The following is a 27,620-nucleotide window of genomic DNA, read 5'->3' on the forward strand; positions in this document are numbered from 1 at the left end:
AACATTATGGTGGTTCATCAAAAAATAAAAAAATCAGAACTGCCATATGATGTAGCAATTCAACTTCTAGATATACATCCAAAAGAACTGAAAGCAGGATCTCAAAGATGCATTGTGCACCCATGTTCATAGCAGCGTTACTCACAATGGCCAAAATATGGAAGCAACTCAAGTGTTCATCAGTGGGTGAGTGGATAAGCAATATGTGGCATATACATACAATGAAATACTATTCAGCTTTTAAAAGGAAGGAAATTCTGACACATGCCACAATGTGGATGAACTTAGAGGACATTATGCCAAATAAAATAAGCCTGATACAAAGTCACAAAATATCCCTGTATCCCTCCTTCTCATACATACAGTACCCCCCTCCAAGGAATATAGCCTGATGAGTCAGCCATTCACTGCATCCAGTTTGAAATCTTAAGATCTGTCCTTCAAGCCCTGGGAAGGCCTCTCTTGGTCTGGTGACCTACAAGCTTTAAAAAAGAAAAAAATTCAGATCACCCTGGCTGGATTTCTCAGTTGGTTGGAGTGTCAACCCATAGACCAAAAGGTTGCAGTTTCAATTCCCGGTCAGGGCACATACCCAGGTTGTGGGTTTGACCCCGGATGGGGGCATGTATGGGAGACAACTGATTGATGTTTCTTTTTCACATTGATGTGTATTCCTCCCCCCCCCCCAATTCCTTTCTCTCTAAAATCAATAAAGTAATACCCTTGGGTGAGGATTAAAATTTATTTTTCTGATCTATATGAGAAGTAAATGTTAAAACCATAGTAAAAAAAATTTAGTAGAAGCGTGGGAAACACACAGAAGTCTCTGAATGTTGCCATTGATAAATTTTGTTAGGCAGGCCTTGTGAAGTTTCCTTCCCTTGCTGTGAATGAGTTCTTTGTTTACTGTCCTCCATGGCCCCTGGCTCTGGCCTCTGGGAGGCTCCTCACTGTCCTCTGTCCCCCCTGGCTACTACTGCAGCGTTTGCACCTCATTGCCTGTTGGTCCAATCTTGAGGGCCTCATGGTTCAACCTTGGGACATTGTTTTATAAGCCAAATATCATAGTGTGTTCCAGTCCAGGCCTGGTTTCTCTCAAAAATGTCCTAGGCATCCCATCTTTTTGTTTCCAGGCAGCTCCATGTGCAAGCAACCACAGCCCAACATTTCCTCTGATAAAGTTACTTTCTTTTTCAATTTTAAAAATTGTGGTAAAATACACATAACATGAAACTGACCATTTTGCCCTGGCCAGTGTTGTTCAGGTGGTTGGGCATTGTCCCATGCACCAAAAGGTTGCTGGTTCAAATCTCAGTCAGAATACATTGCCTGGGTTTTGGGCTTGGATTCCCAGTAGGAGGTGTGCAGGAGGCAGGCAGTTGACGTTTCTCTCTCACATCACAGTTTTTCTCTCCCTCTCCCTCTCCCCATTTTTTTTTTCTCTCTCTCTCTCTCAAAAAAAAAAAAAAAAAAAAAAAAAAAAAGAGAGAATCAATACAATTTTTTTTACCATCTTAACCATTTTAAGTGTATAGTTCAGTGCCATTAAATACATTCACATGGTTGAGCAACGACCATCCATCTTCAGAACTTATTTACCTTGTAAAACTGAAACTCTGTCCCCATTAAACCCTAACTCCCCATTCTCCCTCCTCAGTCACTCATAACCATCAGTCTACTGTCTGCCTTTATGATTTTGAATGCTTTAAGTACCTCATGTAAGTGGAAACATTCAGTATTTGTCTTTTTGTGACTGCCTTATTTCACTTAGCATCATGTCCTCAAGGTTCATCCACCTGACATAGTCCTCCAACCTGAATGCTGCCCTCATTCATTTCCTGACCTCTATGCTTGGACCTTGGTTTTCTCTTGAGGCTGAGAAAGGCACAATATCTTGCTATAATTGCCTCCTCAGGGCCACCTTTGTATTATTGCTTCCCCGTGAGTCCCAAATCACCAGACTTAGTCAATTTAAATTGTAGCCTGCATGAAGGGAGACTGCCTTAATATGATTATGGTCCCTTTCATCTCTGCTTGCCCAGGCCACCTCTCTCTCTCTTTAAACAGAGTCAAGTAGTAGCAAACACACAAATAGTGTGGCTTCTCCCAACCACTTGCTGGAGGGCTACAGACTCAATAGACAATACACTGAGTGGCCAGATTATTATGATCTCTGAACGCATAATAATCTGGCCACTCAGTGTATATCCTATATAATAAAAGGCTAATATGCAAATTGTCCCCTCGACCAGGAGTTCAACCAGCAGGCAGGCCAGCCAACCGCCCATGTCCCCTCCCCCTGGCCAGGCTGGCCAGACCCCACCCATGCACAAATTCATGCACCGGGCCTCTAATACGTGTGTGTGTGTGTGTGTGTGTGTGTGTGTGTGTGTGTGTGTGTACTGAGTGGCCAGATTATTATGTGTTCAGAGATCAGAATAATCTGGCCACTCAGTGTAATATGTCATGGAAGACATTGCGTAGATCACTGGCTTTCCACCTTGTATCTGTGTCTTCATGACCTCCTTGGTAACTCAATGCCTCGTAGTACTAGAACACCACTTCTGGCACTTACTACTGCAGAACCAACTTCTGGTATTAACTTTTATGTAGTTTTTGTACAGTATGAGCTGCTATGACAAAGAGACCCTGAAACACAGTAGCTGAAAATAGAGAGATATTATGTTTTCCTCATGTAACAACAGTCTAGAGGTGTGTGGTTCAGGGCTGGTAAAGTGGCTCTGCTTTAATTAAATCATGGCTTCCATCTCTGGGTTCAAAGTAACTCCTTTAGGTCCAGCCATCATATCTACATCCCAGGCTATAGGAAACAGTGTAGTGCTCAAAGGGGCATACACCCCTCCCTTTTAAGGGCTGTGAGTGTGGTGGTTATCACATCCATTCATATCCCACACTTCCGGCAACCGCTCATCTGTACTCCCTCACTGTGGTTTTGTTACTTGGAGAATGTCATATCAATGGAATCATATAGTGTGTAACTTTGTTGTTGTTGTTAATCCTCACCAGATCCACTGATTTTTAGAGTGTAAGGGAGGGGGAGAGACACACAGAGAGAAACATCGATGTGAGAGAGACACATCGATTGGTTGCCTCCCAGGGCCAGGGATTGAGCCTGCAACCATGCCCTTGAGTGGAGTCAAACCTGGAACCCTTCAGTCTGCAGTCCAATGCTCTATCCACTGAGCAAAATGGGCTAGGGCTGAAACTACAGGTTTTATTGCTGAGTAGTGTTCAATGGTGAGGATGGACCACAGTTTGTTTAACCACTCATCTATGGAGGGACATTTTGATTTTTCTAGTTTTTGGCTATTACAAATAAGGCCCCTATAAACAACCATGTGCATTTTGTGTGACTTAGTCTGTTCAAAATCCTCTCTGGCTTCCCAAGTAACTTAGAATAAAATCTGATGTAAGCACAAGGGGACCTGGGTGGGCCCCAAACACTACACCCTGCAAGCATTGGGAAACCATATGGTTGAAACACTGTACCCATTCTGTGTGTGTGTGTGTGTGTGTGTGTGTGTGTGTGTGTGTACCCATTCTTGAGATGCTCTCACTATGGGAACCCAGGCAGCACTGCCTGAGTTCACATTCTGCCTCTTTCTCTTACAAGCTATGTGACCTTGGGCAAATTCCTTAACCTCTGTGTGTTTCAGTTTCCTCATCTGTAAAATAGGATAATGATAATACACCTCCCTTACTGGGCTGTTGTGAGGATTAAGCGATTTAACATGTCAAAAGTGCATGGAACAGCCCTTTGCACATAAGTGCTTGACAAAAAATATGATCACTATTTCATTATTGGCTTAGGGAGTTTAATTGGGTCTAGAAGACCCTTCTAGGAAGTTTGAATTTTATTCTATTAACTAGAGGCCCGGTGCATGAAAATTCATGCACTGGAGGGGGGGGGTCCCCTCAGCCCGGCCTGCCCCCTCTCACAGTCCTGGAGCCCTCAGGGGCAAGAGGTGACCCGGTGATCAGGGGAAGGTGACGCCCCATCACACCTCTACTGCTGGCACTGCCGGTAGCACAAGCCTCAGCTGGCCCTGGTTACCTGAGCCGCGGCTGGCCCTGGGCAGCTGGGGGGCTGAGGGGACTGGGGACCCCGGAGGCAGGTGCGCCTGCCACCCTGGCTGGGCTGAGGGGACTGGGTGCTGCATCTTGTGGCTGTGGGTGCCGCCATATTTGAGGGCATGCCAGCCAATTAGCATATTCCCTCCTTATTGGCTGTAGGCGCTGCCATCTTTGCAACTGTGTGAAGGTCAATTAGCATATTCCCTCTTTATTAGATAGGATTGCAGAGCGGGGTTGAGCTGGTTGGTGGGTGAGAGACAGGAAGGAGAGGGGACCTGTTTGGAGACTGTTGGAATAATACAGAACAGCTCTCAGAGTGATGGGGAAGAGCCTGTTTAAAGTTTTTTTTCAAGAAGATAAGTAGGAGGGTTCAGGGGACAGCAAGTGCAGATAACTCATTGGAGGAATTTTGCTAAAAAGAGGAGCAAAGGACAGCAACAGGTAGAGAATGTGGGGCCAAAAGAATTAAAAGTACTTTTTTCCTTTTTCTTTCTCTCTTTTTTAAAAAATAGGTTGAATTAAAACCTAGGAATGATTCACTAGATGATAAAATTAACGATGAAATCCTCAGAGGAAAATCCTAAAAGTTGTCAAGGGATGGGAGCCAGTGTAAAAATGGCAGGATTTGTCTTGGACCAGAAGCAGAGTGCTCGGTACTAGAATTATTCTCCCTTTACTGATGGGGAGATAATTTTCCCGAGGCCAGACGGCTGGACCACGGGCTTGAACCACGAACCACTGGGCTTCGGAGCGTCCAGAAACTCCAAGGGCGGGGCGGCAACAACAGCGGAGGCGGGCCTACCGGCGGGGGCGGGGCATCTGCCTTTGCCGGGTTACGATTGGCTAGGAGGCGGGACCTGGTGTTAGAACGAGGGGCGGGACTTGTTTGGGAAGAGGCCCCAGATGGTGGACTTTGGGCAGCCGCCCTGTGACCTTCCACGACCGCCCAACCTGAAGGGTTTTACCGCACCGCGGGCATGAAAAGCGGGCTGGACTCGGGAGGCCCGAAACAAGGGCCTGCAATGTGGGGCCAATGGAAGACCACGGAAGGTGGGCCCGAGTGGGTCTTGGCAAACGGCAGACGTCGATGGGCGTGGCCTCCTGTACAGAAGGTCGTGAGGCTTGCACTGCGAACCAATGAAAAGCGAGAAAAGGCGGGGCCTGTGTTCAAGGCGGCCAGTAGCGACCGAGGTCTTGTAGGAACTGCTTAGGTCCCGAAGCGTGGCTACGACTCTGCGCACGCGCGAGTGGCCATACTCCTTGGCGCCGCCGGCCAGTTTGGGTGAAAGGGACGCGGCCGTCCGCCTGGATCACGTGACTAGGAGGTGCGCTGAATTCCTGTGAAGTCATTTCTTGTAGGTGAAGGTTGAAGTGCTCCGGAGGTTGGAGAAACATCCTGATGTGACCTGACCTCGGGGTTGGGGTCAGGCTGGGGGTCTGGCGCTCGCTCGGGGGCGGGGCCTGGCTAGACCGGTGGGGCTCCCCACTGGGGCTGAGATTCGGCACTTTGACGTGAAAGGTAGGCGATTCATGGAGAAGTAGGTAAGCGGGACGAAAAGGGTTTGAAGCCATTGTAGTTGCATTGACCTGTAGTCGCCTAATCTGGGGGTGTTGGCAACTTAAGGGTGGGCACCTAGCGTGGCAAGGGGGCTCGGTCTGGATCCCGAGAGGCGTGGGCTGATCTCGAGGGGCGTGGCTTCTGACCAAGCTCAGCACGTAAGGGGCGTGGCCATGCAGAAACTCCGGAGGAGGGGCGTGGCCCGGGATCCGGGCGGGAGACGGGGCGTGCCGGCCTTGGCATAATTGATCTCTGCGTTCTGGCCCTGGAACTGCCCATTCTCCTTTAGGTGTCACCAGAAGGAGATGTCCACGGCCGCCGCCCCTGCGGGGAGCGCCTTCCCCTCCTTCCAGCTCCTGGTCTGCGGGACGCTAGTGGCTGCCGTGCTGGGTGCCGCGCATCGCCTGGGGCTTTTCTATCGGTTGATGCACAAGGTGCGGGGGCACCGATGGGAGGCGGGTTTGGGGGCAGCCAAAGGAAGACCTAGCGAGGGACTGTCAGGAGAGTCTTTCCAGGGCCCTACCCCATACCAAGCCCTGGACTTTGCCTTGTGAGAGCTAATTGGGAAGTTACAGCTGCCAGGGCACTCAACACTCCATCCACCTCCTTCCCCAGGGGGCTCGAGTCCTTTTCCCTGAACACGGGCGGGGGGGGGGGGGGGAGGGCGGGGGGGGGGGTCATTGCTACTGCTAGGAAGGCAAGCACAGTTGCTCTCTGCTGAGCTCTGTGTTTCAGAGTGATTATCTCATGTACCCAACATGCCCCAGAATAGATGCCCTTGTTTCTGTCTGCATTTTCCTTCGAGAAAACTGAGGCTCAGAGAGGTTATGTGGTAGCTTGCCTCAAATGACCTCTTTGGGCAAAAGCTTGACCTGTCTCTGAACTACTTGGCACCTCAGAAATTTACCCCTTCCCCAGATTCCTTCCCCAATCTTTCCCAGCCTGGAGCAATCTTGATCTCTTCCCAGAACTTCCTCTTTTAGACCGAAGCAGCACCACTGGCCTTGAGGGCTTGTGGAGCTTTAAGGCAAAGGGCTGTTGGTGTTTGGGGTTGTGTGGAAGCTGGGCTGGGAGCCCGCTCCCACTCCCAGGCATTTGGTGGCTGGCAGCTGGTCAGCTGGGCCTGGCCCAGGAGTGGGAGGGAATCTGGCAGTCTGGAGTCAACAGTCAGGCTGCCAGGCCCTGATATTGGAGGGCAGGCAGTTCTGGAGTCACAGCTGATAACTCCTGCCTTGTGCTTTTGGCCACACTTCCCTGGGTGTTATAGATCCACCTTCCCCCTCTCTCCCTGATTCTCCCAACATCTCTGGGCGGACAGTGTAACAGAGCAGGATGCTTAACAATGTTGATTTTATGGGACTTTGAATCTTGCTTGGGCAAGTCTTGGTCCCCTTAGCTGTAAAAGGATATACAGTTGACCCTTGACTAACATGGGTCCTCTTATGTGCAGATTTTTTTTCAATACATACAGAATACAGTAAATGTGCTTTTTCTTCCTTATGACTTTCTTTTTTTTCCTCTTCTTTTTCTAAATATATTTTTATTATTTCAGAGAGGAAGAGAGAGGGAGAGAAACATCAATGATGAGAGAGAATAATTGATTGGCTACCTCATGCACACCACGCACAGGGGATCGAGTCCACAACCTGGGCTTGTGCCCTGACTGGGAATGAAACCGTGACTTCCTGGTTCATAGGTCGACTCTCAACTACTGAGCCACGCCAGCTGGGCTTTCTTATGATTTTCTTAATAATGTCATTTTTCCTCCTAGCTTATTTTATTGTAAGAATGCAGCATAATCTACATATAACCTACAATATATGTGTTAATCAACTGTTTATATTATTGATAAGACTCCGGTTAATAGGCTGTTAGCAGTTAAGTTTTGGGGGAGTCAGAAGTTATTAGTGAATTTTTGACTCTAACCCCTGTGCTTTTCAAGGGTCAACTGTAATGACATGAGGATGGTAAGATGATGTGCCTTCCCCACATCCCTCTGGCCCTGCTCCCTCCCTCCTTCCTGCGTGTGGGGATCACCCCTCTGCCCACCTGCCCTGGTGCCCTTGCCCTGGCTCTTGACAGTCTTCCTCTTCTGCTTCATGGGCTTAGGTGGACAAGGTGAGCATCCGGCACGGTGGGGAGAGCGTGGCAGCTGTGCTGAAGGCTCATGGTGTGAAGTTCCTCTTCACACTAGTTGGTGGGCATATTTCTCCGCTGCTGGTGGCCTGTGAGAAGCTGGGCATCCGCGTGGTGGACACGCGCCATGAAGTCACAGCCGTGTTTGCTGCTGATGCTGTGGCCCGCCTGACTGGTGAGGGCAGAGCAGAGAGGGCTGGGGGCTGGGATGGGGGATCTTTGAGGGGCAGGGTTTTCTTTGGGGGGTGGCCATAGGCTGGGCATGGGTGCAGAGGGTGACAGGGTCTATGTTCCAGGAACGGTGGGCGTGGTGGCAGTGACGGCAGGCCCTGGCCTGACCAACACAGTGACAGCAGTGAAGAATGCCCAGATAGCCCAGTCCCCAGTACTGCTTCTGGGTGGGGCCGCCAGTACTCTGCTGCAGGTACCCTGCCCTCAGGGGGTGGTAGGGGCTCCCTGGAGGTTTGAAGGGCTCCTACCCCATAACTCCCTTGAACCCGTTTCCACCAGCACCGGGGCGCACTCCAGGCCATTGATCAGATGTCCTTGTTTCGGCCACTCTGCAAGTTTTGTGCTTCTGTGCACAGGGTGCGGGACATCATGCCCACTCTGAGGACTGCAATGGCTGCTGCCCAGTCGGGCACCCCAGGTAGGTGGTAGAGGGCTGGGTAGTGGTCAGGTCCTAGGACCTGGGGGTTAGGGAAGTCCAGCAAGCTCAGTGTCCTCCCTGCTCCCGCAGGCCCTGTGTTTGTGGAGCTGCCCATCGATGTGCTGTATCCCTACTTCATGGTCCAGAAGGAGATGGTGCCAGCCAAGCCACCCAAGGGCCTCATGGGTCGAGCAGTTTATTGGTGGGTAGCCCCACTCCTACCATGACTTCCTCCCTTCTGCAACCTTTTGCCAGCATTTATCCCTCTTGGAGCCATTTATTGATTTGCACATTAATGGAGAGGAACCAATCATGGGAAGAGAATTCTAGGTGGAGGGTATAGCATATGCAAAGGTCCTAAGGCAGGAACGAACTCGGTGGGTTGGGAAAGCAAGGTGGCCTGTGGCAGCAGCAGGTGAGCAAAGAGGAGAGGGGGCAGGGGCTAAGTTTAGAGCAGCCAGCATGGCTAACTGGGAGTGCCTGCAGTTTTATTTTTAATTCGAGGTCCATTAAGAAGCATTGCAGGGTCTTAATCAGAGGTGTGGGGTACCCTGATTCAGGCTTTTACTATGTTTCTCTGCCTGTTTGGAGAATGGACTGTGGTTGGGTGGAAGGTGGGAAGCCAGGGGGAGGTGTGGTTGTGCCCAGGATGAGAGGTGATGATGGCCTTGATCTGGGTAGTGGCTGTAGGATGCAGAGACATGGATGGGTCACTTATGAGTACCTGGAGAAAGGGACTGGAGTGGGTCCCTGCAGGCCTGTGACATGGGCACAGCTCACTTTGGGGCTTTGAGTGGCAAGTGGCTAGAATCTTGGAGAGAGCAGGCTAGTGGGGCTGGTCTGGGACAAACCTGAAGGGTTTAAAAGAGCTAAGGAGTTTGAGGGGCACTTCCTTCAGTTGAGCAGATAAAGGGGGTAGGGGCACAGCTCAAGCGGAGGTGTGCGAAAGGGTCCATTTTTGGTCACCACTAGGGGGGCCTGGCTGAAACTGCCCAGGAGGAGGGAGAATCAATTCCCCTGCCCCCCCCCCCCCCTTTGCCTGTCCTTGCCCCTGCTCCTTCCAGTCCTCCTTTATATATTTAGCAAGTGCGCTATGTGCCATGTACCAGGATGAACATGGTTGACAGTAAACAAGACAAGACAAATTCCTGAACCCTGGGCATGGGAGATGCACCTTGAGGGGCAGTTCAAGGAGTAGCGGTTTTACTCCAGGTCTCTTATAACAACCCTTCGAATTAAGGTATTTTACTGAATGACTTGCATGAAGTCATCCAGCTTGTTAATGGCACACGAGGATTCAGCCTGGAGGAGCCTTCAGCGCTTTACCCACAGAGCTATGTGCCATCTCTAATGAGTGAAATGGAAGTCCAGAAACATGGGTTCAAATCCCAGGACTGCCGCTAACTAGCTGTGTTAACTTGAGCAAATGGTTAAACCATTTCCCCACATTTTTATTGAGATATAATTGACAGACAGCACTCTAAGTTGGTGTACAGCATAATGATTTGACTTCCATATAATGTGATTAAACCTTTCTTGGCTTCAGCTTCCTCATCTGTAAAATGGGTGAACGTTGTCTGCTTTTCTTTCTAGACTAAGAGTCTGTGAATAATAAAATGAGATAGTTTTGATAGTGCAAATGCTGAAATCTAAAAGAATTAACCATTATTATCCTATACTAAAGGCCCAGTGCATGGATTTGTGCACCAGTGGGGTCCCTTGGCCTGGCCTGCGTTCTCTTGTAATCTGGGACCCCTCAGGGGATGTCAGAGAGCTGGTTTTGGCCCGGTCCCTGCAAGCCAGGCTGAGGGACCCCACCGGTGCACAAATCTATGCACCGGGCCTCTAGTATGCATATAAGGTCTTTGGTTAATCTCTTCCTGCCCTCCCCCCTCAGCTCTTCCCTCTGAGATTCATCAATCTGTTCCATTTTTCCAGGCCTGCATTGAGTGTCTGCCCCCTGGTGGTCAGTACAGGTCATAGCTTAGGCTTTTATATATATACTAGAAGCCTTTTTGCATGAAATTTGTGCACGGGTGGGGGCGTGTCCCTCAGCACAGCCTGCACCCTCTTCAATCTTGGACATCCCTTTCACAATCCAGGACTCCTGGCTCCCAACCATTAGCCTGCCTGCCCCTAACCGCTTCTGCCTGCCAGCCTGATCACCCCCTAACCATTCCCCTGCCAGCCTGATCGACGCCTAACTGCTCCCCTGCCTGCCTGGTCACCCCCTACTGCCCTCCCCTGCAGGCCTGATCTCGCCCCCAACTGCCCTCCCCTGCAGGCCTGATCTTGCCCCCAACTGCTCTCCTCTGCTGGCCAATTTGGTTCTGATTGATCGGTTTCTATGCCAGTCAGTGTCAAAAGCTCCGCCTCCTAGGCAGCCATTGGCTCCTCACAGTTTACCAGATTTGGTTCTGATTGGTAGGTTTCTATGCCAGTCAGCATCAAAAGCTCCACCTCCTAGGCAGCCATTGGCTCCTCACAGTTCACCCAGATTTGGTTCTGATTGGTTGGTTTCTATGCCATTCAGCATCTCTGGGCCTATCAACGGGGCCTGATCAGAAAGGTGGGGCTGATCAGCAGCCCCAGTGGAGGCCTGGAGAGAAATGGAGGTGTGGCTGCTGGAGAGAAAGAGAGAGGCAAGTGCTGATCAACAGCTGCCATAGAGGCTACAGATCAGACCCTGCTTCTTTCTTCAGGCCTCTCTCTGGGCCTGATTCGCAGCCCCATCAGCAGTCAGTGCTGGGTCGCCATGGCAACCCAACTCTGACTGCAGGACTGATTTCTGGTTTGTCGAGCCTCCGGTCATGATGGACCCAGGGTTTTTATATATTAGGATAGATAATAAAAGCCTAATATGCTAAGTGTCCTGTCGTCTGGTTGTCCATTCAACCAATCAAAGTGTAATATGCTAATGATACGCTAAGGCCGCTCAATTGCTCGCTATGACATGCACTGACCACCAGGGGGCAGACAGTTGACCGGTTGACCAGTCGCTATGACATGCACTGACCACCAGGGGTCAGATGCTCCAACCAGTAGGTTAGCTTGTTGCTGGGGTCCGGCCAATCAGGACTGAGTGAGATAGGCCAGGCATGCCCTGGAGCCCTCCTGTGGTCCCTCCCTGGCTGGCCAACCTCCTGTGTCCCTCCCTGGCCCCAATCGTGCACAGGTGGTCATGCACAGGTGGGGTTCCTCGGCCTGGCTTGTGCCCTCTTGCAATCCAGGACCCCTTGGGGGATGTCAGAGAGCTGGTTTTGGCCCAATGGCAGAACAACCGGTTGCTGTGACGTGCATTGACCACCAGGGGGCAGATACTCAATGTAGGAGCTTCCCCCTGGTGTCAGTGCACTCCCACAGGAGGGGGCACTGCTCAGCCAGAAGTCGGGCTTATGGCTGGTGAGCACAGCGGCAGTGGTGGGAGCCTCTCCCGCCTCCGCGGCAGTGCTAAGGATGTCCAACTGATGGCTTAGGCGGGGAGCGGGCCTAAGCTGTCAGTTGGACATCCCCCCGGGGCTCCCAGACTGTGAGAGGGCTCAGGCCAGGCTGAGGGACCCCCCTGAGTGTACGAATTTCGTGCACCGGACCTCTAGTTTTAAATAAGAACAGGGCTGAATCCATTGTCATGTCAGGTGAAAGGCAAGTTGTCTCCTATCCTTCCTTCAGCATGGTTAGGGAACCAGAAATAGAGTGGGGTTCAGGGGTCCTAACACATAGGAAATGGTCAGTAGTCATATCTGGGAGGCAGAAGTTTTAAGCAGTTCTGTTCTGTGGCCCTGACAGCCTCTTTGCTCCCGGGCCTCATAGTCCCCTCCACCTCCCCTCCTCTCAGGCTTCCCTCCTCAGCTCCCTGCAAGGCTGGCTTTTGCGTTTTCTTTCCATGTTGGGGGGACTCCATGGTTCCTTCTTGGCCTCTTCTCATTCTCTGCAGTCTTGACTCTAAAGAGAAACAGAAGCTTCCCCTTCCAGCTGCTTCCTGTCAACACCCATGTATCTGGTTTTGGCTGGATTGGGTGTTCTTAAGGGCAGGGCTGAGCAGGATTTATCTGTGTATCTCCAGAGCCCTACATGGGGCTTCATGAACAGCCAGGGCCCTGTGACCCAATGAGTAAGGATACAGAGAAGGGGATGTCAGAAGCTAGAGAAAGGCAAGCGTCCTGATGATGTGAATAGCTCCACTGATGGAGGGTTTTGCAAAGTGCTTTATATCCTGAATGGATAGTTCACTGAACCTTGGGAGGGAGGCTTCCTTTTACATTTTACAGAGCAGTATGCTCAGAAAAGTTATGTCATTTGGCCAAAGTCACACAGCTAGGAAGCGGCAGAGCCACCTCTGCCTAACCCTGTAGCTGTGGCCCTCATCCTGGCACTCCATGCCTGTGTCACTTGTTTCTGAGGGTCTGTGTCAGGTTGGAGTGGTCATCAGAAGCTTCCGAGGGGAAACTGGCTGCTAGAGACTTGATCACTGGGGTTTGTCCATGGGCCATTGCTCGACCACCCCTGTGCCTGTCCAACTTCCCTCCTTCAGCTCCTGGAACCTCAGTAATGAATCCTGGTAACCACTCTTTCCTTTCCTCTTCACAGGTACTTAGAGAATTACCTGGCCAATCTCTTTGCAGGAGCCTGGGAGCCTCGGCCCGAAGGGCCCCTGCCTCTGGACATCCCCCAGGCATCCCCCCAGCAGGTACATTGCCTCTCTTTCCTGGCCGAGGACCCCACCTGGCAGGACAGCCTATCCCTGAGTCAGTATTGGGACTTTGATCTTGGGGGCTAATGGTGACTCAGGGTCGGCTCTTTGAGCTCCACCTCTTGCCCCAGGTTCAGCGCTGTGTGGAGATCTTGAGTCGGGCCAAAAGGCCCCTTGTGGTGCTGGGGAGCCAGGCCCTACTGCCCCCGACACCTGCCAGCAAGCTTCGGTGAGAAGCCTCAGCCCTGCCTTTACTATCACATTCCTGGTCCCTGGTCCCCTGGTGCCTTGTGGGGACTGGCAGGCCTGTGGTCACACTCACTTCTGTTTACCTGGACCTGCAGGGCTGCCGTGGAGACTCTGGGTGTCCCCTGCTTCCTGGGCGGGATGGCACGGGGGCTGCTGGGCCGAAACCACCCCCTGCACATCAGGCAGAACCGCAGTGCCGCCCTGAAGAAGGCAGACGTTGTTCTCCTGGCAGGTGGGCTTCAGCCTCCACCCCCACTCTTCCCTTTCCCCCACTCCAGGATCCCCCTTACCCTGTGATCCTGCCCCTCCTAATCTGGCACTCACTGGCCCTACCACTTCCCCTTTCAAGGTTTTTGAATTTGAATTTCACCTGAACTCTTGCCAGGTTGTAGTTGTGTGCTGTGACCCAGCTTTGCGCAAAGGAGGACACACAGATAGTGGGCTCTGTGGAACTTTCTGCACAGCATTTGTACACGTTAGACAGCATTTATACTTTATACAGCATGTATACATACGGCATATACATTTCCACATAAGTGCTTTGAAGCCGGCCGGACACATAATACTTATATCAGTTAGCTATTGCTGTGTAATACCATTCCAAAATTCAGTGGCTTAAAATGCAATTATTATTTCTCAAGACCCACCAACAGGTAAGGTGGTAGTTTTTCTGGTTTCGGCAGGGCTCATTCAGGAGTCTGCGGTTGGGGCGGCAGGAGGGCAGCTGTGCCGATCTAGGCTGGGCTGGCTCAGATACTTGGGGATTGGCTGGGGCCGTAGCTGGGTTGGCGTGGCCTCAGCTAGGATTCTGAGTGCTCACTCTTCTCTACCTCCTCCTCCATGTTCCTCATCATCCAGCAGGCTGGCTTGGCCTGGTTCACTTGTCGGAGGATGAGAAACATGTAGGGCCGGGGGAGCAAGGTTATTTAAAGGAGAGCGTGGAAGCTGCAAGGCTTATGGAAGCCTGGTCTCAGGAACGCATGCCAGCACTCCTGACACATTCTGCTGGCCAGAGCACATCCCGAGGCCGGCCCAGGTTTAAGGGCTGGGGAGCGACAAAGTCGTCACCGGTGGCATGGGTCCATGGAGAGGTGAAGAACGGGTACCCTTTTATATTCAGTCTGCTATGGTGGATTAAATTAGGTAGTGGGCATCCCCCAGGACACTGGCCCTCCATCCACTGTTCCCCTATCTCCCACCCTAGGAGTTGTGTGTGACTTCCGTCTGTCCTATGGCCGTGTCCTCAGCCGAAGCAGCAAGATCATCATTGTCAACCGTAACCGGAAAGAGATGTTGATCAACTCAGACATGTTCTGGAAGCCCCAGGAAGCTGTGCAGGGTGAGCCCCTAACGCCCCACACATGTGCTCCTGGGCCCTCTCCTGGCCTCTGCTGCAGCCAGCTTGAGGTGGGTTCTGGGTTCTGGACCTTGCCAGAGGGAGCACCCACTCAGCCAGAGCCATAGATTTGGCTTTCAGATTGATGAGTGCTTCTGGATGAACACATGGTGGGTGTGCACCAGAGGGAAGGCCTGGGAATGTGCATGTGGTCGTGTCCCCTGCTGCAAATCCTCTCATGCTGCCCGCTGCTGTTAGGACAGAGAGCTCACTCCTTGGCCCCTGAGGTCTCTGTCATCCTGTCATAACCTCAACCTCTGATCAGTCCTCTCCCCTGGCCTTTCTGTGTCCTGCTTTGCCCATCGTTGAAGGACATCGACTTCCCTGCATTGTTGGTGACAGGGAACTCTGCCAAGCAGAGAAGTGGCGGTTCATTCATGTTTGGGAAGGCCCACTGTAGCAGTTGGGTGGGCAGCGAGTTGGAGGGGCCAGGCGGTGTCAAGGGGCCTGTTAAACTGGGTCAGGACAGAAATGACAAGGCCTGGATCGAGGATGGACAGGGCAAGAGAAACTCAACTTCTCTGAGCCTCGAGGTGATTATTTCTGAATGCAGATGATGAAAAGCACACCACCACCAGCTCGTATATTTGCTCACAAGCACTCTGTGCCCGGGTTGTAGAGATGTACTTGGCAGATGGAGGTGTTTTCAGTGATATCTTTCAGAGGAAGAGCTGATAGGACCGAATGATCTGGGGGGTGATGGGGAGGCTGGCAATGAGGTTGGCTTGGGTTTCTAATCCACTTTGTCCTCCCTAAATCTTGTTTCTCCAGCCTTGCCCTCCCTCTCACCCTGGCTGCCCTAACCTGGTTCCCAGAATGTTTTCCCCGGTTTGCTCAAGGAGCGCCCCTGGCCTGTCTCCTTGCCTCCTGTTCCAATGCTACTGTTGGCTTGGGCCTCCTGTGCTGGAAGGGCAGGAGGAGGCCACCTCTCTGCAGCTGTGCCCTCTTCCTTCCCCAGGAGACGTGGGCTCCTTTGTGTTGAAGCTGGTGGAGGGCCTCCAGGGCCAGACATGGGCCTCAGACTGGGCAGAGGAGCTTCGGCAAGCCGACCAGCAGAAGGAGAAGTCCTTTCGGTGGGGGCAGGTGGACATGGAGGGTGGTAGGTTCCCAGCAAGGTCTGCTCCTGGTCCTGCTGACCTGCACTGGTCCATTGCAGGGAGAAGGCGATGATGCCTGTATCCCAACACCTGAACCCGGTGCGGGTGCTGCAGCTGTTGGAAGAAACTTTGCCTGACAATTCGATTCTGGTGGTAGATGGCGGGGACTTTGTGGGCACTGCTGCCCACCTGGTGCAGCCCCGTGGCCCCCTGTGCTGGCTCGACCCTGGTAAGGAAGGGCCTACGCCTGGGGCAGCTTGGACCATCCAGTCCCCTTCACACCCACATGCTCTTGGTTCTCCTAGGGGCCTTCGGGACTCTGGGGGTTGGTGCAGGATTTGCACTTGGGGCCAAACTGTGCCGGCCAGATGCTGAGGTGAGTCAGAGCCTGGAGGCAGGAGGCTTGCTGTGTTTTTGGGCCATGAACAACCCCAACTATGTCCCGTCCCACCTCAGGTCTGGTGCCTGTTTGGGGATGGAGCTTTTGGGTACAGCCTCATCGAATTTGACACCTTTGTCAGACACAAGGTAACCGGCTGCCCCAGGTGAAGCCTGAGGTTCTGGGAGATGTCATCAGGGTGGGCTGGGCTGGGGAGGGGGTTGCTTCTGTCTGGTGGAGTCCTCTGGCTGGCCAAGCCTGGGGGCTGAATATTGTGGCCTGGCCTCATTCTCTCCCTGCAGATCCCAGTGATGGCCTTGATAGGGAATGATGCTGGCTGGACCCAGATTTCTCGGGAGCAGGTGCCCTCTTTGGGCAGCAATGTGGCCTGTGGCCTGGCCTACACTGGTGAGGGGCCTGGCATGGGGGAGGCTGTTCCTGGCTCGGCTGGGTGTGTCTTTCTGGGCTGGCTGCCTGCCACCATCTGACTTGATCTCCCTTTTTAGATTATCACAAAGCAGCCATGGGTCTGGGGGCCCAGGGCTTGCTGCTCTCACGGGAGAATGAGGATCAGGTGGTTAAGGTGCTTCGTGATGCCCAGCAGCAGTGCCAAGATGGCCATCCAGTTGTCGTCAATATCCTCATTGGGAGGACAGACTTCCGCGATGGCTCTATTGCTGTGTAGGGCCTCGTGGGTGCCTTCCCACACCTGGACTGCTTAGCTGGTCTGGAGTCTCTTCCTTGCCTGCTCTGGACTATCCCATGGGGCTCAGTGACCCCATAATCCTCCCTGAGGTCAGGGAGGGGCTGGATGGGTCAGGGTTCAGAGAGGCTCCCTGGAAGTACAGGAGAGCTTTGGGGCCTTTCTCTTTGTGGTCCCAATTATGCCCTTTCTCTTTTTTTTCTTACACACTGAATAAACCACCTCTGGTCCACGTGGGCCCAAGTACTCATCCCAGAACCTGTGCATATGGATTTATTGTTCACAAAGTTGGAAGTGAGGGGAAGAGGGGGGTAGACAGAAGGGGACCCTACTCTCCCACTGGAACTCTGGGACCCACTGGGCACCAGTACTGGGGATTTCAGGGTACTCAGCATTGTGAACCCTTTCCCCGCTCTGTGGTCCCTGAAAGAGCCCCACACGTCTGCTCCAGACGTGTCCATGCACACTCATCCTCACACACACACAGACACACACACGGAGGCAATAAATATGTTCCGTACCAAAGTGCCCCAGCCTGACACTTCAGGTGGGGCCCCTCCAAAAGGGAGGTCTTCTAAGTGCTCAATTTCTTCAAGGACGCTGAGGAAGAATTGGGGCGGGGAAGGGCCAAACTCTACGATCTCAATATGCTGGTTTGAGGAAATTGTGGGGTTTTCCCTGGGAAAGAGTGGGGAAACCTACTGTTTTTCTATAAGCCCAGGCTGCCCCTATCCAGCTGGAGCCCAGGTAGGGGCTGCTCTTGGCCCCACCCCAAACCGCCTCCTCATAGTCCTTGGGCCCTCCCAAAGGGAGGGAGAAGTAGAGTGCAATGCGCAAAGCTAATACTGATTTGGTTGGCAGCAGCAAGAGGATTGACTGGGGGGTGTCTCACCATCCCAGGGTGATGCTCACATTAACTGGTGTTGCCCCGGCCAAGGGGAGGCAAGAGAGGCCAGCCAGCAAGGGGGAGATGCTCTTGGTACTCAGAAAAGCTGGCCACAACAGCTGGTCCCCAAATCTTCAGTCCCTGGCCTTTGCAACCAGTACCCAAATAATTTAGCACTGGAAATGAGAAATGAAATCTCAGCATCTGCTGGCTGGTCGCTAGGCAACTCCCCAGCAATCAGGAGCTAGGCCTGAAAGACAGGTCTGGTCCCTTTCTATCTTTAGGGCACTGGCTTAGCAACCAGGAGCCCGGCCCTTAGTAACCGGGGTCCCGCCCCACCCGGCTCAGAGGCATACATTGATCTGCTTGGAAAGTTCTCTCTCTAGGTCCAGGATGAGGGCATCAAAGTCTTTGAGGTTCAGGTGCGCGTTGAAGGGCGCTTCGAAGTCATCCTCGAAGTCTGCGGCGCCCGTCGGCTCCCCTGCTTCCTCGTCTTCGCTGTCGCTGCCAGTCACGTGGTCGTAGTCGGGCCCGGAAAGGAAGTCCCGCCCACAGGGCAAAAAGTCCCTCCCGCAAACGCTCCAGTCGCCGGCGTAGCGGTTACTCGGAGGGCTCTCGGGGCCGCCCCGACCGCGGGGCCGAGTCACTACTTCAGGAGCCGCCAGCGGCAAGTGCAGCGGCGGCTGTTGTTTGGGCCGCAAGCACGGGGCGAGGTCCGTAGCCTCTGGGGACCTGCGGGGGTCTGCAGAGGGAGAGGGAGGTCTTGTGATGACATTACGTAGAGGCGGCAGCCAGATCTCCGATTGGCTGTTTAGGTAACCAGCCAGATCGCGAGATCTCTGATTGGCATGTTAAAAAGGCAGCGTCAAGCCTGGATTGGCTGGATCTGAATTGGTTGCTGAGGCAACCAGGCACTGGTTTACTCTGATGAGGAGGCGTGGCTTACTTGAGGCCCGAGGATCTGATTGGCTGCTAGAGAAAGCATTACTGCAGCAGCATGGCTAGGATTGGCGGCGTGGGCTGGGGGCGGACTCACCTGGCCAGGCCTGCAGCAGGTAGTGCAGGACTTCGATGTGTCGCTTGAAGTCCACTGTGTTGGCGAGGCCGGGGCCAGAGCTGCGGCTGCGGGGCCTGCCGGGGTCCTGGCGCGCTGGCAGCAGCACGGGGCCGAAGCACACAGCCAGGTTCTGCGCGGTCATGCGGTTGTGGGTGTGGAAGGAAGAGACGAGGCGCAGGTGGTCCAGGAGGAGTGTCAGCGTGGCCTGAGGAAAGAGTGTTGGGAGGGCATGAGGGAGCCTAAGGCGGCTCGGAATGGGAAAAGTGAGGTTCAAGGTCTCATAGCTGGGAGATGACAGAGCTAAGGCTTAACCATCAGGTATTAGTATTATGATCCCATTTTGCTGGAGGGGAGACCAAAGGTCACAGCTTTGGAATCACAAAGCTTGGACTTGAACCCATTTCTCTGTGTGTTAGGCAGGGTTGACATTAATCCCATTTTATAGACGAGGGTATTGAGGCACAGAGAGGGTCTGGACTTGTCCAGGATCCTGTAGCCAAGAACTCCCTTGTGCATTTTTGATATATCCTGGCTCTGCAACCGTGGGTAACTCACTCAACTGCTTTGGACCTCGCTTTCCACTTTTATGAAGTGGGGATACCAATAGCTCCTACTTAATGATGCCACAAGCTCCTGGCCATTACCGGCCCAGGCATGGGTGAAACGTTCTACTAATGTCAGCCCACTCCTTGTCCTACCCACTCCCACCCATGCCCAACTCACCCTCTCGACATCTGGCAGGCAGCTGAGGAGCCCACGGGTACCCTCAGCGCTGGGGGGAGCCCTGCTTGGGGGCCCTCGGGCCATGGCTTCCAGCACCACTTGATAGAGGGGCTGGGTGATGAGTGGTGTGGGCAACTCTCGAAGATAATCCTTGAGGATGCCTGTGGACACAGGGCCCACTCTGGTCAGAGCAACCCTGGCTTCTGGAGGGGTCAGCTGGGGCTGAGAGGAGGGAAGAGGAGGAGGACAGGTGCAGGAAGGTGAAAACAAGGCCATACAGAAGAGGTGAGGTCCCAGAGGGGCCACAGGGACTGCCAGGAGGTGAGGGTTGAATGAGGAGCTGGCAGGGGAGGGGAAGAGGCATGCTGACCAGTGATGACATTGATATCGGGGTACAGGTCTTCAGAGAGGCAGACTGCTGCGCTGTCCCGCTCAAAGGCATCCCGAAGCTCTTTCTTCACAGCCGCTGAGCCGCATAGACGGTATAGCCCCACTACCTAGGTGTGGGAGCAGAGAGGGAATGCCTTTTTGCTGGGGCTACAGATTGATCAGGGCTCGGTGGGGTGGGGTCTGGAGTTCTGGGCCAGGGTAGCAGTAGGCTGAGAAGTTGGGGGCTAGCAGTAGCCTCATTGGCTGCCTTCCTGCTCCTCCGACACCTGTCATGGGGTCCCTACCTGGCTGCCTGGACAACCTGGATCTGTAAATCCTCTGCTTCTATCACTTGTCCTGGTACCCACATCCTTTGACTCAGGAACCTCTGACTCCTTTTCAGTTCACTTGTCACCTCCTCTGGGATGCCTTCCCTGACTACCCAGCAGGTGAGGTCCTGCTCTAAGCTTCCCCAGCTTCTTCAGTCTTATCTCAGCCACAGTGTTACATTTGTACGTTATTATTGGAGTCATGTCTTTCCGTCAGGAGACTCTGAGCTCCAGAAGGGCTGGGGTCCGGTGTCACTACTTGGGTGGCTGACCCATAGGTTTGGGGCTGAGTGCCATGGTCTAGGGCCGTGGTCGGCAAACTGCGGCTCGCGAGCCACATGCGGCTCTTTGGCCCTTTGAGTGTGGCTCATCCACAAAATACCACGGCCTGGGCGAGTCTATTTTGAAGAAGTGGCGTTAGAAGAAGTTTAAGTTTAAAAAATTTGGCTCTCAAAAGAAATTTCAATCGCTGTACTGTTGATATTTGGCTCTGTGGACTAATGAGTTTGCCGACCACTGGGCTAGGGGAACCTCCTGCCCTCGTCTAGGCTGGGATTGGAGCTAGGAGTATCCCAGGGAGGGTCGGGAGGAAGTCCTTGCCTCAGTATATAGGGCGTCCTGGGGAATGGATCTGGGGTCTGGGGGCTAGTTGGGGTGTGGGAGGAGGGGCTCACCCGCAGCCCTCGGCGCTCGATCTGCCCAACACACTTCTGAATGATAAGGGGCACCTGGCCCGGGGGCTGCTCCCTCTCCACCAGCAGCCGAAGGGGAAGCCCAAAGACACGGGGCTCAGCTGCGCTGGGTGCTTCCTGCTGCTCCGACAGGGTCAGCTTGGCATACAGCAGCCCCTGAGGCTCCAGGCGCACAGCCAGCTGCTGGGCCTGGCACCCTAAAGACACAGAGGGACTTAAGTGGGGTCTGCCCTCTCAGGCTCCTACTCCAAGCCACACCCCCACCCTGGGCTTAGTGTCCTGGGCGCCCTGGGCGCTCTGGGCCAAGTGCTGAATCCTGTACCCTACCGATCCTCCCCCCGCAGCCAGGCATCCTACCTCGGAAAACCGTGGGCAGCAGCACGGTGCCCTGGGCACAGGGCCGGTGCCTCCGCACACAAGGGTCCCACACCAGCACCAGGGCTCGCAGCAGCCGGGCAGCCTCGAGTTCCAGGTGGAAGGTGTGGTCCAGCCGCAGGAAGTCTGGCCCTCCGCGCAGCGGCCCGGTTCGGGCTCTGGCCACTCCATCCACCTGGAGCAGGCAGCAGAGGTCTCTCGGGGTGGCCCCAGGCGCGGGCCGCAGCCCCCCCAGCCCGTACAGGTGCAGGCTGAGGCGGCCCCAGAGTGCGGCCGGGGGCGCCCGGGCCGCTGGGCCCACCTCGTACGGCTGGAAGGCGGTAGGCGACGGGGGCCCTGCTGGGCGCTCCGGTGAGTCACCATCACTGAGGTACCCAGCCCGCAGGCCCCGAGAGCCCCCGGCCACCGCTGCCCGCCCAGGGGCCCCTACACTGCTGTCCAGGTGGTAACGGCTGATGACGGAGCCGGCGGGGGCGGCCCGCTCACGCTCGCGCTCCCGGCCAGCCCGGGTGCTCCGCAGGCTCAGGCGGCGCCGGAGCTCCGGCAGCTTCTTCATTTTCATGGAGAGGCGTCTGGCGGGGCCCGGGGACTTAGTTCGAGAGGCTTTGGTTGGGGAGTTGGAAGGGGCCACACCTGTGGGAACATCAGAGTTCAGCAACCTGGGCTTGGCATGGGGCTGAGGCCTGTGGTCATCTTGGGGAGCTTGGGTGGGGGTAGGGGGGTGGGCAAGGCTGTGCTCACCTTGTGGGGCCACACCCTCCGGCTCAGCTAAGCCTGGCTGTGGCCTTGGGGTCTCAGGTGCCGGGGGTCTGGGGTCCTCCTCAGGGATGGGGTTGTACCAGATCTCGCCTGCAGGCTCCCCACTGCCAGGTGCCCCAGGCCCCAAACTGGCCTCCTCTGGGGGCTTGGCCCCGCCCAGTACCCATCTTCGGCTGCTGGGCTCCAGGCTCTGCAGGTAGGCCCCCCGTGAGGGACTTCGAGATGCCTCAGGGCTGGGGGGCCCCTCTGCTCCAGCCTGGGACCCTTCGAGGGCCTGGGGCTCTGGCTCTGGAGGGCTGGGCTCCAGGCGTTGGGCTGGGTGGCCTGTTGGAGAGCAAGGGAGTCAGGCCCAGGCCCTCATCCCCCCAAAGAACAGCCCAGCCCAGGCTCTTCCCCCAGCAGGGGCTGGGATGTTTGTTCGGAATGGGATTGGTTGCCAGTTTAGAGTCCACCCCATCTTAGTCCCCGAGGTCCCTGCCGTCCCTCTGCCTCTGGCCTCAGGGTCCTCTGGTGGGGCTGTGTTCCTGGCTGATTCTCCACCCCTCTCATGGAGCCTGGCATGGAGCCTTGCCCCTGTCGCTTCTTTCTCACTGGGTGGCTTAGGGCAAGTCACTTCCCACCTGGGAGCCCCAGTGTGTCCGGTGACACGGGGGTTTGATGCTCTTTCAGGGGGGCTTCAGGGAGCACTTCCTAGCCCCCCATGTCGTGGTCAAGCACACAGTGGCTTGCTTGCTCGGAAGACAGGAGCGTGACCGCGAGCACAGGGTTCTCCTTTCCCGCAGCATGTTACCCTCCTCCCCCCAAGTCTGTCTTCCAAATTCTGCCCCTCCCGGGAGCGGGCCATCTCTCAGCCCAGACCAGAACCCGGTCAGTGCCTTGGCGCCTCCCTCTGCTCCACTCTCCCCTCCGGCATCCCAGGCTGTTTCCTGTGTGTGTTTGTGCGTGGGCACCAGTCCCATCTCTGCTCTGGGAATCTTTGGGAAGGGCTGGTGGGGAGGTCCGATCCAGGAGTCATCTGGTCTCCCTCCTTAACTCCTTCCTTCCTCGGACTTCCTGTCCCAGGCAGCTCCCATTTCTCTTAGGTCTCGTCTTGCTGCCTGCAGACGCCCTCCTCCCCTCACCCCCGACTTCTGCCCACCCGACTTCTACCCACAGGACTCTCTCCCGGCTCTCTATTAGGAGCATAGTCCCAAGAGCTGTTTCAGTCACTTCACCAACCCTGGGCAAATTACCCAACTGCGGCGTGCCTCAGTTTCCCCATCTGTATCAAGGGGACAGTTGCCTGGGGCTGCTGAAGGTGGATGCAGCTGCAGTCACTGCTTAATAATGGGTGGGAGGGGTGAGGGGCGCCTACTAGGATTGAGGCGCCAGGTCTCCCTCCTGCAGAAGTGCGCTCCCCATCTCCTATCCCGGGTCTCCGGGGCTCAGAGTGCCCCTCGTCCTGACTGGGCTCAGTGTCCCAGCTCCCAGCTCCTCCTCAGCGCCCCCACTCTCCAGGCGCACCGAATCGGCCCATTTCCTGTCAGAGGCGAGGCCCCCTCCCGGGCCTCCCAAGGAGCCCGCAGCGCTGGCATCCTGGGCTGGGCGCACATAACGGTCCGCGCCCCTCTCCCCCCAGCCCCTTCCTTCCAGGGCCCCTGCCCGTCCCGATCCCTCACCCCAGCCCGCAGCGGGCTCCGCCGGGCTCCCCTGTCCCCTCAGCAGCCTCTCCTTGGGCCCGGGACCCCCTCCAGGCCGGGCGGTGCTCGGCGCCCCTCCTTCGTCCCCTGTCCCGCTCACCGCGCTCCTTGGCATCCGACTTTTTCCGGGGAAGTTTCTCCCGGCCCCGCAGGCGGGAGAAGGTTTTCCTGAGCAGCGGCTCAGCCATGCTGGGGCCCCGGCCGGGCCGAGTGCGAGCCCTGGGTCCGGCCGCGCCGCCCCCCGCCCGCCCGCCCCACCCGGGCAGTCGCGCCCCGCCCGCCTCCCGCCCAGCGCCGGCAGGAAGCGCATTCCGGGAATGCTTGGCCCAAACTTTTTCTTTCCCCTTCCCGCGGCCTGAGCGGGCGATGCTGGGAGTTGTAGTCGCCCGGCCGGGAGGGGAGAGAAGGAGGGCTCTGGGCTACCTCCCTGGGCTCCAACTCCGATGTCTATCGCGGCGCAGCCCGGGGCCCCAGTCCTCCCTCTTTCCCCCTCTCCCTTGGTGATCGCTAATTCTCTTGGTTTTATCTCCAAAACGCATCCTGCACGTGACCTTTCTACTCCCCCATATACTGCTCTAACCTGTTGCAAACTCGTCCTTAGTCTCCTGGATGCCACAGTGCCTCCCTCCTCCTCCTCCTCCACCTAATTCTATCTCCTCCCCAATTCCAGTTCCTACTGCTGCTTGACAAACAATCCCCAAACTCAGTGGTGTAAAACAGCCATTGTATGACACAGACGTGGTGGGTCAGGAGTTGGGGCAGGGCAGAGCTGACACCGATTGCCTCTGCCCCTCGGTTGGAAAGACGTTGAGGCGAATCATCTGGAGGCATGTTCACTCCCAGGTCTTGCAACTGGTACCAGCTGTGGACTGGGTCACCTACAGGGGCCTCTCGTCCCGGGAGGTAAGCAGGCTTCTTACACAGCCATCCAGGGCTCCAAAAGTGAACCAGGCCGTCGCTGTGTTACCTTTCCTGACCCACCCACCCTCGAGTATCACACTGTGCCACCCTGGCACCAGATTCAAGGGGAAGGGACATAGACGCCATCTCTCTCAGTGGGTGATGTGTCAAGGTGACCTTGTGCAAGAGGATGTGGGATGAGAGAGATTATTGGGGTGGTTTTGGAAAAGTTAACTCCCCTCATCCCTACATTCCATTCTCCACACAGCACCCAGAGTGGACTTAAAAAGCTGAAATCTGATCATGGCACACCCCTGCTGAACAGTCTTCTTGTGACTGCTCACCCCACCTAGAATAAAATCCAGATCCCCACGAATAAAATCCAGTTCCGACAAAACTTCTGTCTTCATCTCCTTTGGTGTCCCCAGCACTCACCTCAGCCTCCTCTCTGGGACTCCTTCACAAACTATTCCTGCCCCAGGCCCTTTGTACATGTAGTTTCCTCTGCCTCAGAAACCTTGGTGGTTCTTTTAAAAAAAATGTATTTTCATTGATTTCAGAGAGGAAGGGAGAGAGATAGAAACATCAATGATGAGAGAGAATAATTGATCAGCTGCCTCCTACACGCACCCCACTGGGGATCGAGCCCACAACCCGGGCATGTGCCATGAGTAGGACCTGAACCATGACCTCCTAGTTCATAGGTCGATGCTCAACTGCGGAGCCAAGCTGGCTGGGCAAAACCTTCGTTCTTCTGAAGCTGTTTCTTTCGCATCTTTTAGTTTCAATGGCACCTCCTTGGTAGGCCCTCCCTGACAACCTACCAGCACCCAGTCACGATTACATCACTGTATTTTATTTCTTTGAATACTTGCTTCAGCTTAAACTTAATAGCACCAGTAGTTTGTTCTAGTTTATCTACGTCCACAAGATGCTTGTCTGTCTATTTCATTGCTGAATATTCAGGTAGGAGATCAGGTGCCAGGTGATGGAGTTTTGGACAAGATGGGTGGCTAGAAGGCCTGGACAGAGAAAGTGTGTTTGCTTATGGTGTCTCAATGTAGATCTATGTGTTTATTCTACTTAGTGATCTTTGAGCTTCTTGGATGTGTAGATTCATATCTTTCATCAACGTTGGGAAGTTTCTGGCCATTATTTTTCCAACTATTCTTTCAGCCCCTTTCTCTTCTCTCTTTCTGGGAGACCCATTATGTAGATGTTGGTATGTTGGTAGTGTCTCACAGGTCTCTTAGCTCTGTGTATTTTCCTTGGATGTGTGTGTTTGGGAGGAGTGAGGCTGGAGAGGGTTGGGGTGCACTTCATCAGAGCACTGCCCAGATGTCTTTGAGGTAGCTGCCGATAATGGGGAAAGTGGTTGGGGGTAAAGACAACACCTATTTACAAGTCCCAGGCAGGGGGTGTAGGACTAGGGTTCCCTTGGAGTACCCTAGAACCTCAGAGGAGCTGGAGGCCAATATGGGGGTGAGAGCAGCCCTTGGCCCCACCCATATCACATCAAATAGTTAAAAAGCAGCCATATCAATATTTATTATTTTTCTTGGTAAACCTTTTGGGAGGGTTTCTGTACTTTTTCTGTTGCATTTATTTGGCTATGTAGCTCATATTATTCACATTTGTCTCTGGTTCTTTCTCAGCAATAAGGAATTCTTGATAAGTGAGAACAAATGATCTATAAACTTTATAATGAAATCATTATAAATGCTAAAATTCACACTTTGTGATATTTGTATTATTATTCATCTGGATTTTGGTAGTTGCTATTTGGATTTTGGAGCCCGTGTGTGTTTGCGTGTGTGTGTGTGTGTGTGTGTGTGTGTGTGTGTGTGTGTGTTTTCTTCTCCCCAAATGTTCTCACTGGCTGTAGACCTGATGTGCTGTGCTTATGGCAACTGGTGGATAATTCAGCCCCCAATATATATGTGGAATTTTGGAAAGAAGAAATGCAGGTAGAGGGGGGTGGCCAGGTTTGAGCAGAGCTCTGCACCCCTGTGGCAGACAATGGGATTTGGTGGATAAGTCAGCCAGCTCCCTCACTCCTCGCGTGGGATGACTGAGGTGTATGTTCCACACTGACCCCCAGAAGTCCCTATGGGATTAAGTTCCAGCTGCCCACAGTGGAAACTTGCATATCAATGTACTCTACCAACTTCATTCCCTTCCCAGTTTCACTTCTCCAGCTCCCTTCCACCATGTCCTGGATCACTTCCCAAGTAAACTACTTGCACTTGAATCTTTATCTCTAGGTCTCCGTTTCCTCATCAGGTCAAGGAGAGAGGACTCAGAAGGAACCAACCCTACTGACGCCTTGAGGTCTGCAGACTCTCAGCCTTCAAAAATGAGAAAATAAATTTCCATTGTTTAAGCCACCCAGTCGGAGTGTTTTGTTATGGCAGCTCTAGGGACCTGAGACAGTGGCCAACCCTCAATGAGAACCCTGGACACTAAGACTCAGGTAAGCTTCCCTGGTTGGCAGTGCATCACACACACCATTGCTGGGAGAATTAAGCACTGTCCACACAACTCTACAGGAAGGACAACCGAAGCTTGTACCTGGTCTCTCCAGCACCCCATCCCATGTGCCTTTTATCTTGGCTGATTTTAATCCATATTCTTTCCCTGTAATAAACTATGAGTATAACAACTTTGCTGAGTTCTGTGAGTCCTTTTAGTGAGGAAGGTCTTGGGGATCTCCCACTATGCAGGTTCACAGAAATGGCAGTGGCTCCTCAAATCCCTGCCATGTATACCCTTGGGAGTAAGAGCTCCCCCTCCAGGACCTTGGGTGCCAGTCTTACCGAGTCCTTCTTCATGTTTTGCCAGCAGCAGCTTTGCAGCCACTTCCACCAGCTGATCTACCTTTTGCTCCCCAGAGCCCCAC

General features: G+C 54.1%; 2 protein-coding genes across 5 annotated transcripts; one reads left to right on the forward strand and one right to left on the reverse strand.

The window, feature by feature from the left end:
• Positions 1-5,076: 5,076 nt before the first annotated feature.
• Positions 5,077-16,934, forward strand: ILVBL (ilvB acetolactate synthase like; the record flags this gene model as incomplete). 4 transcript variants are annotated; one of them, XM_079770615.1, is made up of 16 exons in its annotated part: positions 5,077-5,420; positions 5,943-6,087; positions 7,763-7,964; positions 8,086-8,213; positions 8,300-8,438; positions 8,529-8,640; positions 13,026-13,125; positions 13,260-13,357; positions 13,473-13,609; positions 14,582-14,716; positions 15,732-15,846; positions 15,930-16,099; positions 16,176-16,246; positions 16,327-16,398; positions 16,552-16,657; positions 16,756-16,934. In XM_079770615.1, exons 2-16 carry the CDS (start codon positions 5,959-5,961, stop codon positions 16,932-16,934), a joined length of 1,893 nt encoding a protein of 630 aa, XP_079626741.1. In that variant the 5' UTR covers positions 5,077-5,420; positions 5,943-5,958. The 4 variants fall into 4 exon arrangements, with proteins under 4 accessions (XP_079626741.1, XP_079626739.1, XP_079626740.1 ...); XM_079770613.1 differs by having other exon boundaries at positions 5,078-5,450; XM_079770614.1 differs by lacking the exon at positions 5,077-5,420 and adding an exon at positions 5,458-5,614.
• A 1,248-nt stretch (positions 16,935-18,182) lies between these two features.
• On the reverse strand, positions 18,183-24,079 carry SYDE1 (synapse defective Rho GTPase homolog 1; the record flags this gene model as incomplete). Its single annotated transcript, XM_079770617.1, has 8 exons — positions 23,922-24,079; positions 22,125-22,466; positions 21,366-22,016; positions 20,991-21,205; positions 19,989-20,115; positions 19,619-19,779; positions 18,875-19,100; positions 18,183-18,580 (listed from the first exon to the last, which is right to left on the reverse strand). The coding sequence occupies exons 1-8, from the start codon at positions 24,007-24,009 to the stop codon at positions 18,183-18,185; spliced, it is 2,208 nt and encodes a 735-aa protein (XP_079626743.1). The 5' UTR covers positions 24,010-24,079.
• Between the last annotated feature and the right edge of the window lie 3,541 nt (positions 24,080-27,620).

Source organism: Cnephaeus nilssonii, assembly GCF_951640355.1.
Source record: "Cnephaeus nilssonii genome assembly, chromosome: 5".
NCBI lineage: Eukaryota > Metazoa > Chordata > Mammalia > Chiroptera > Vespertilionidae > Cnephaeus > Cnephaeus nilssonii.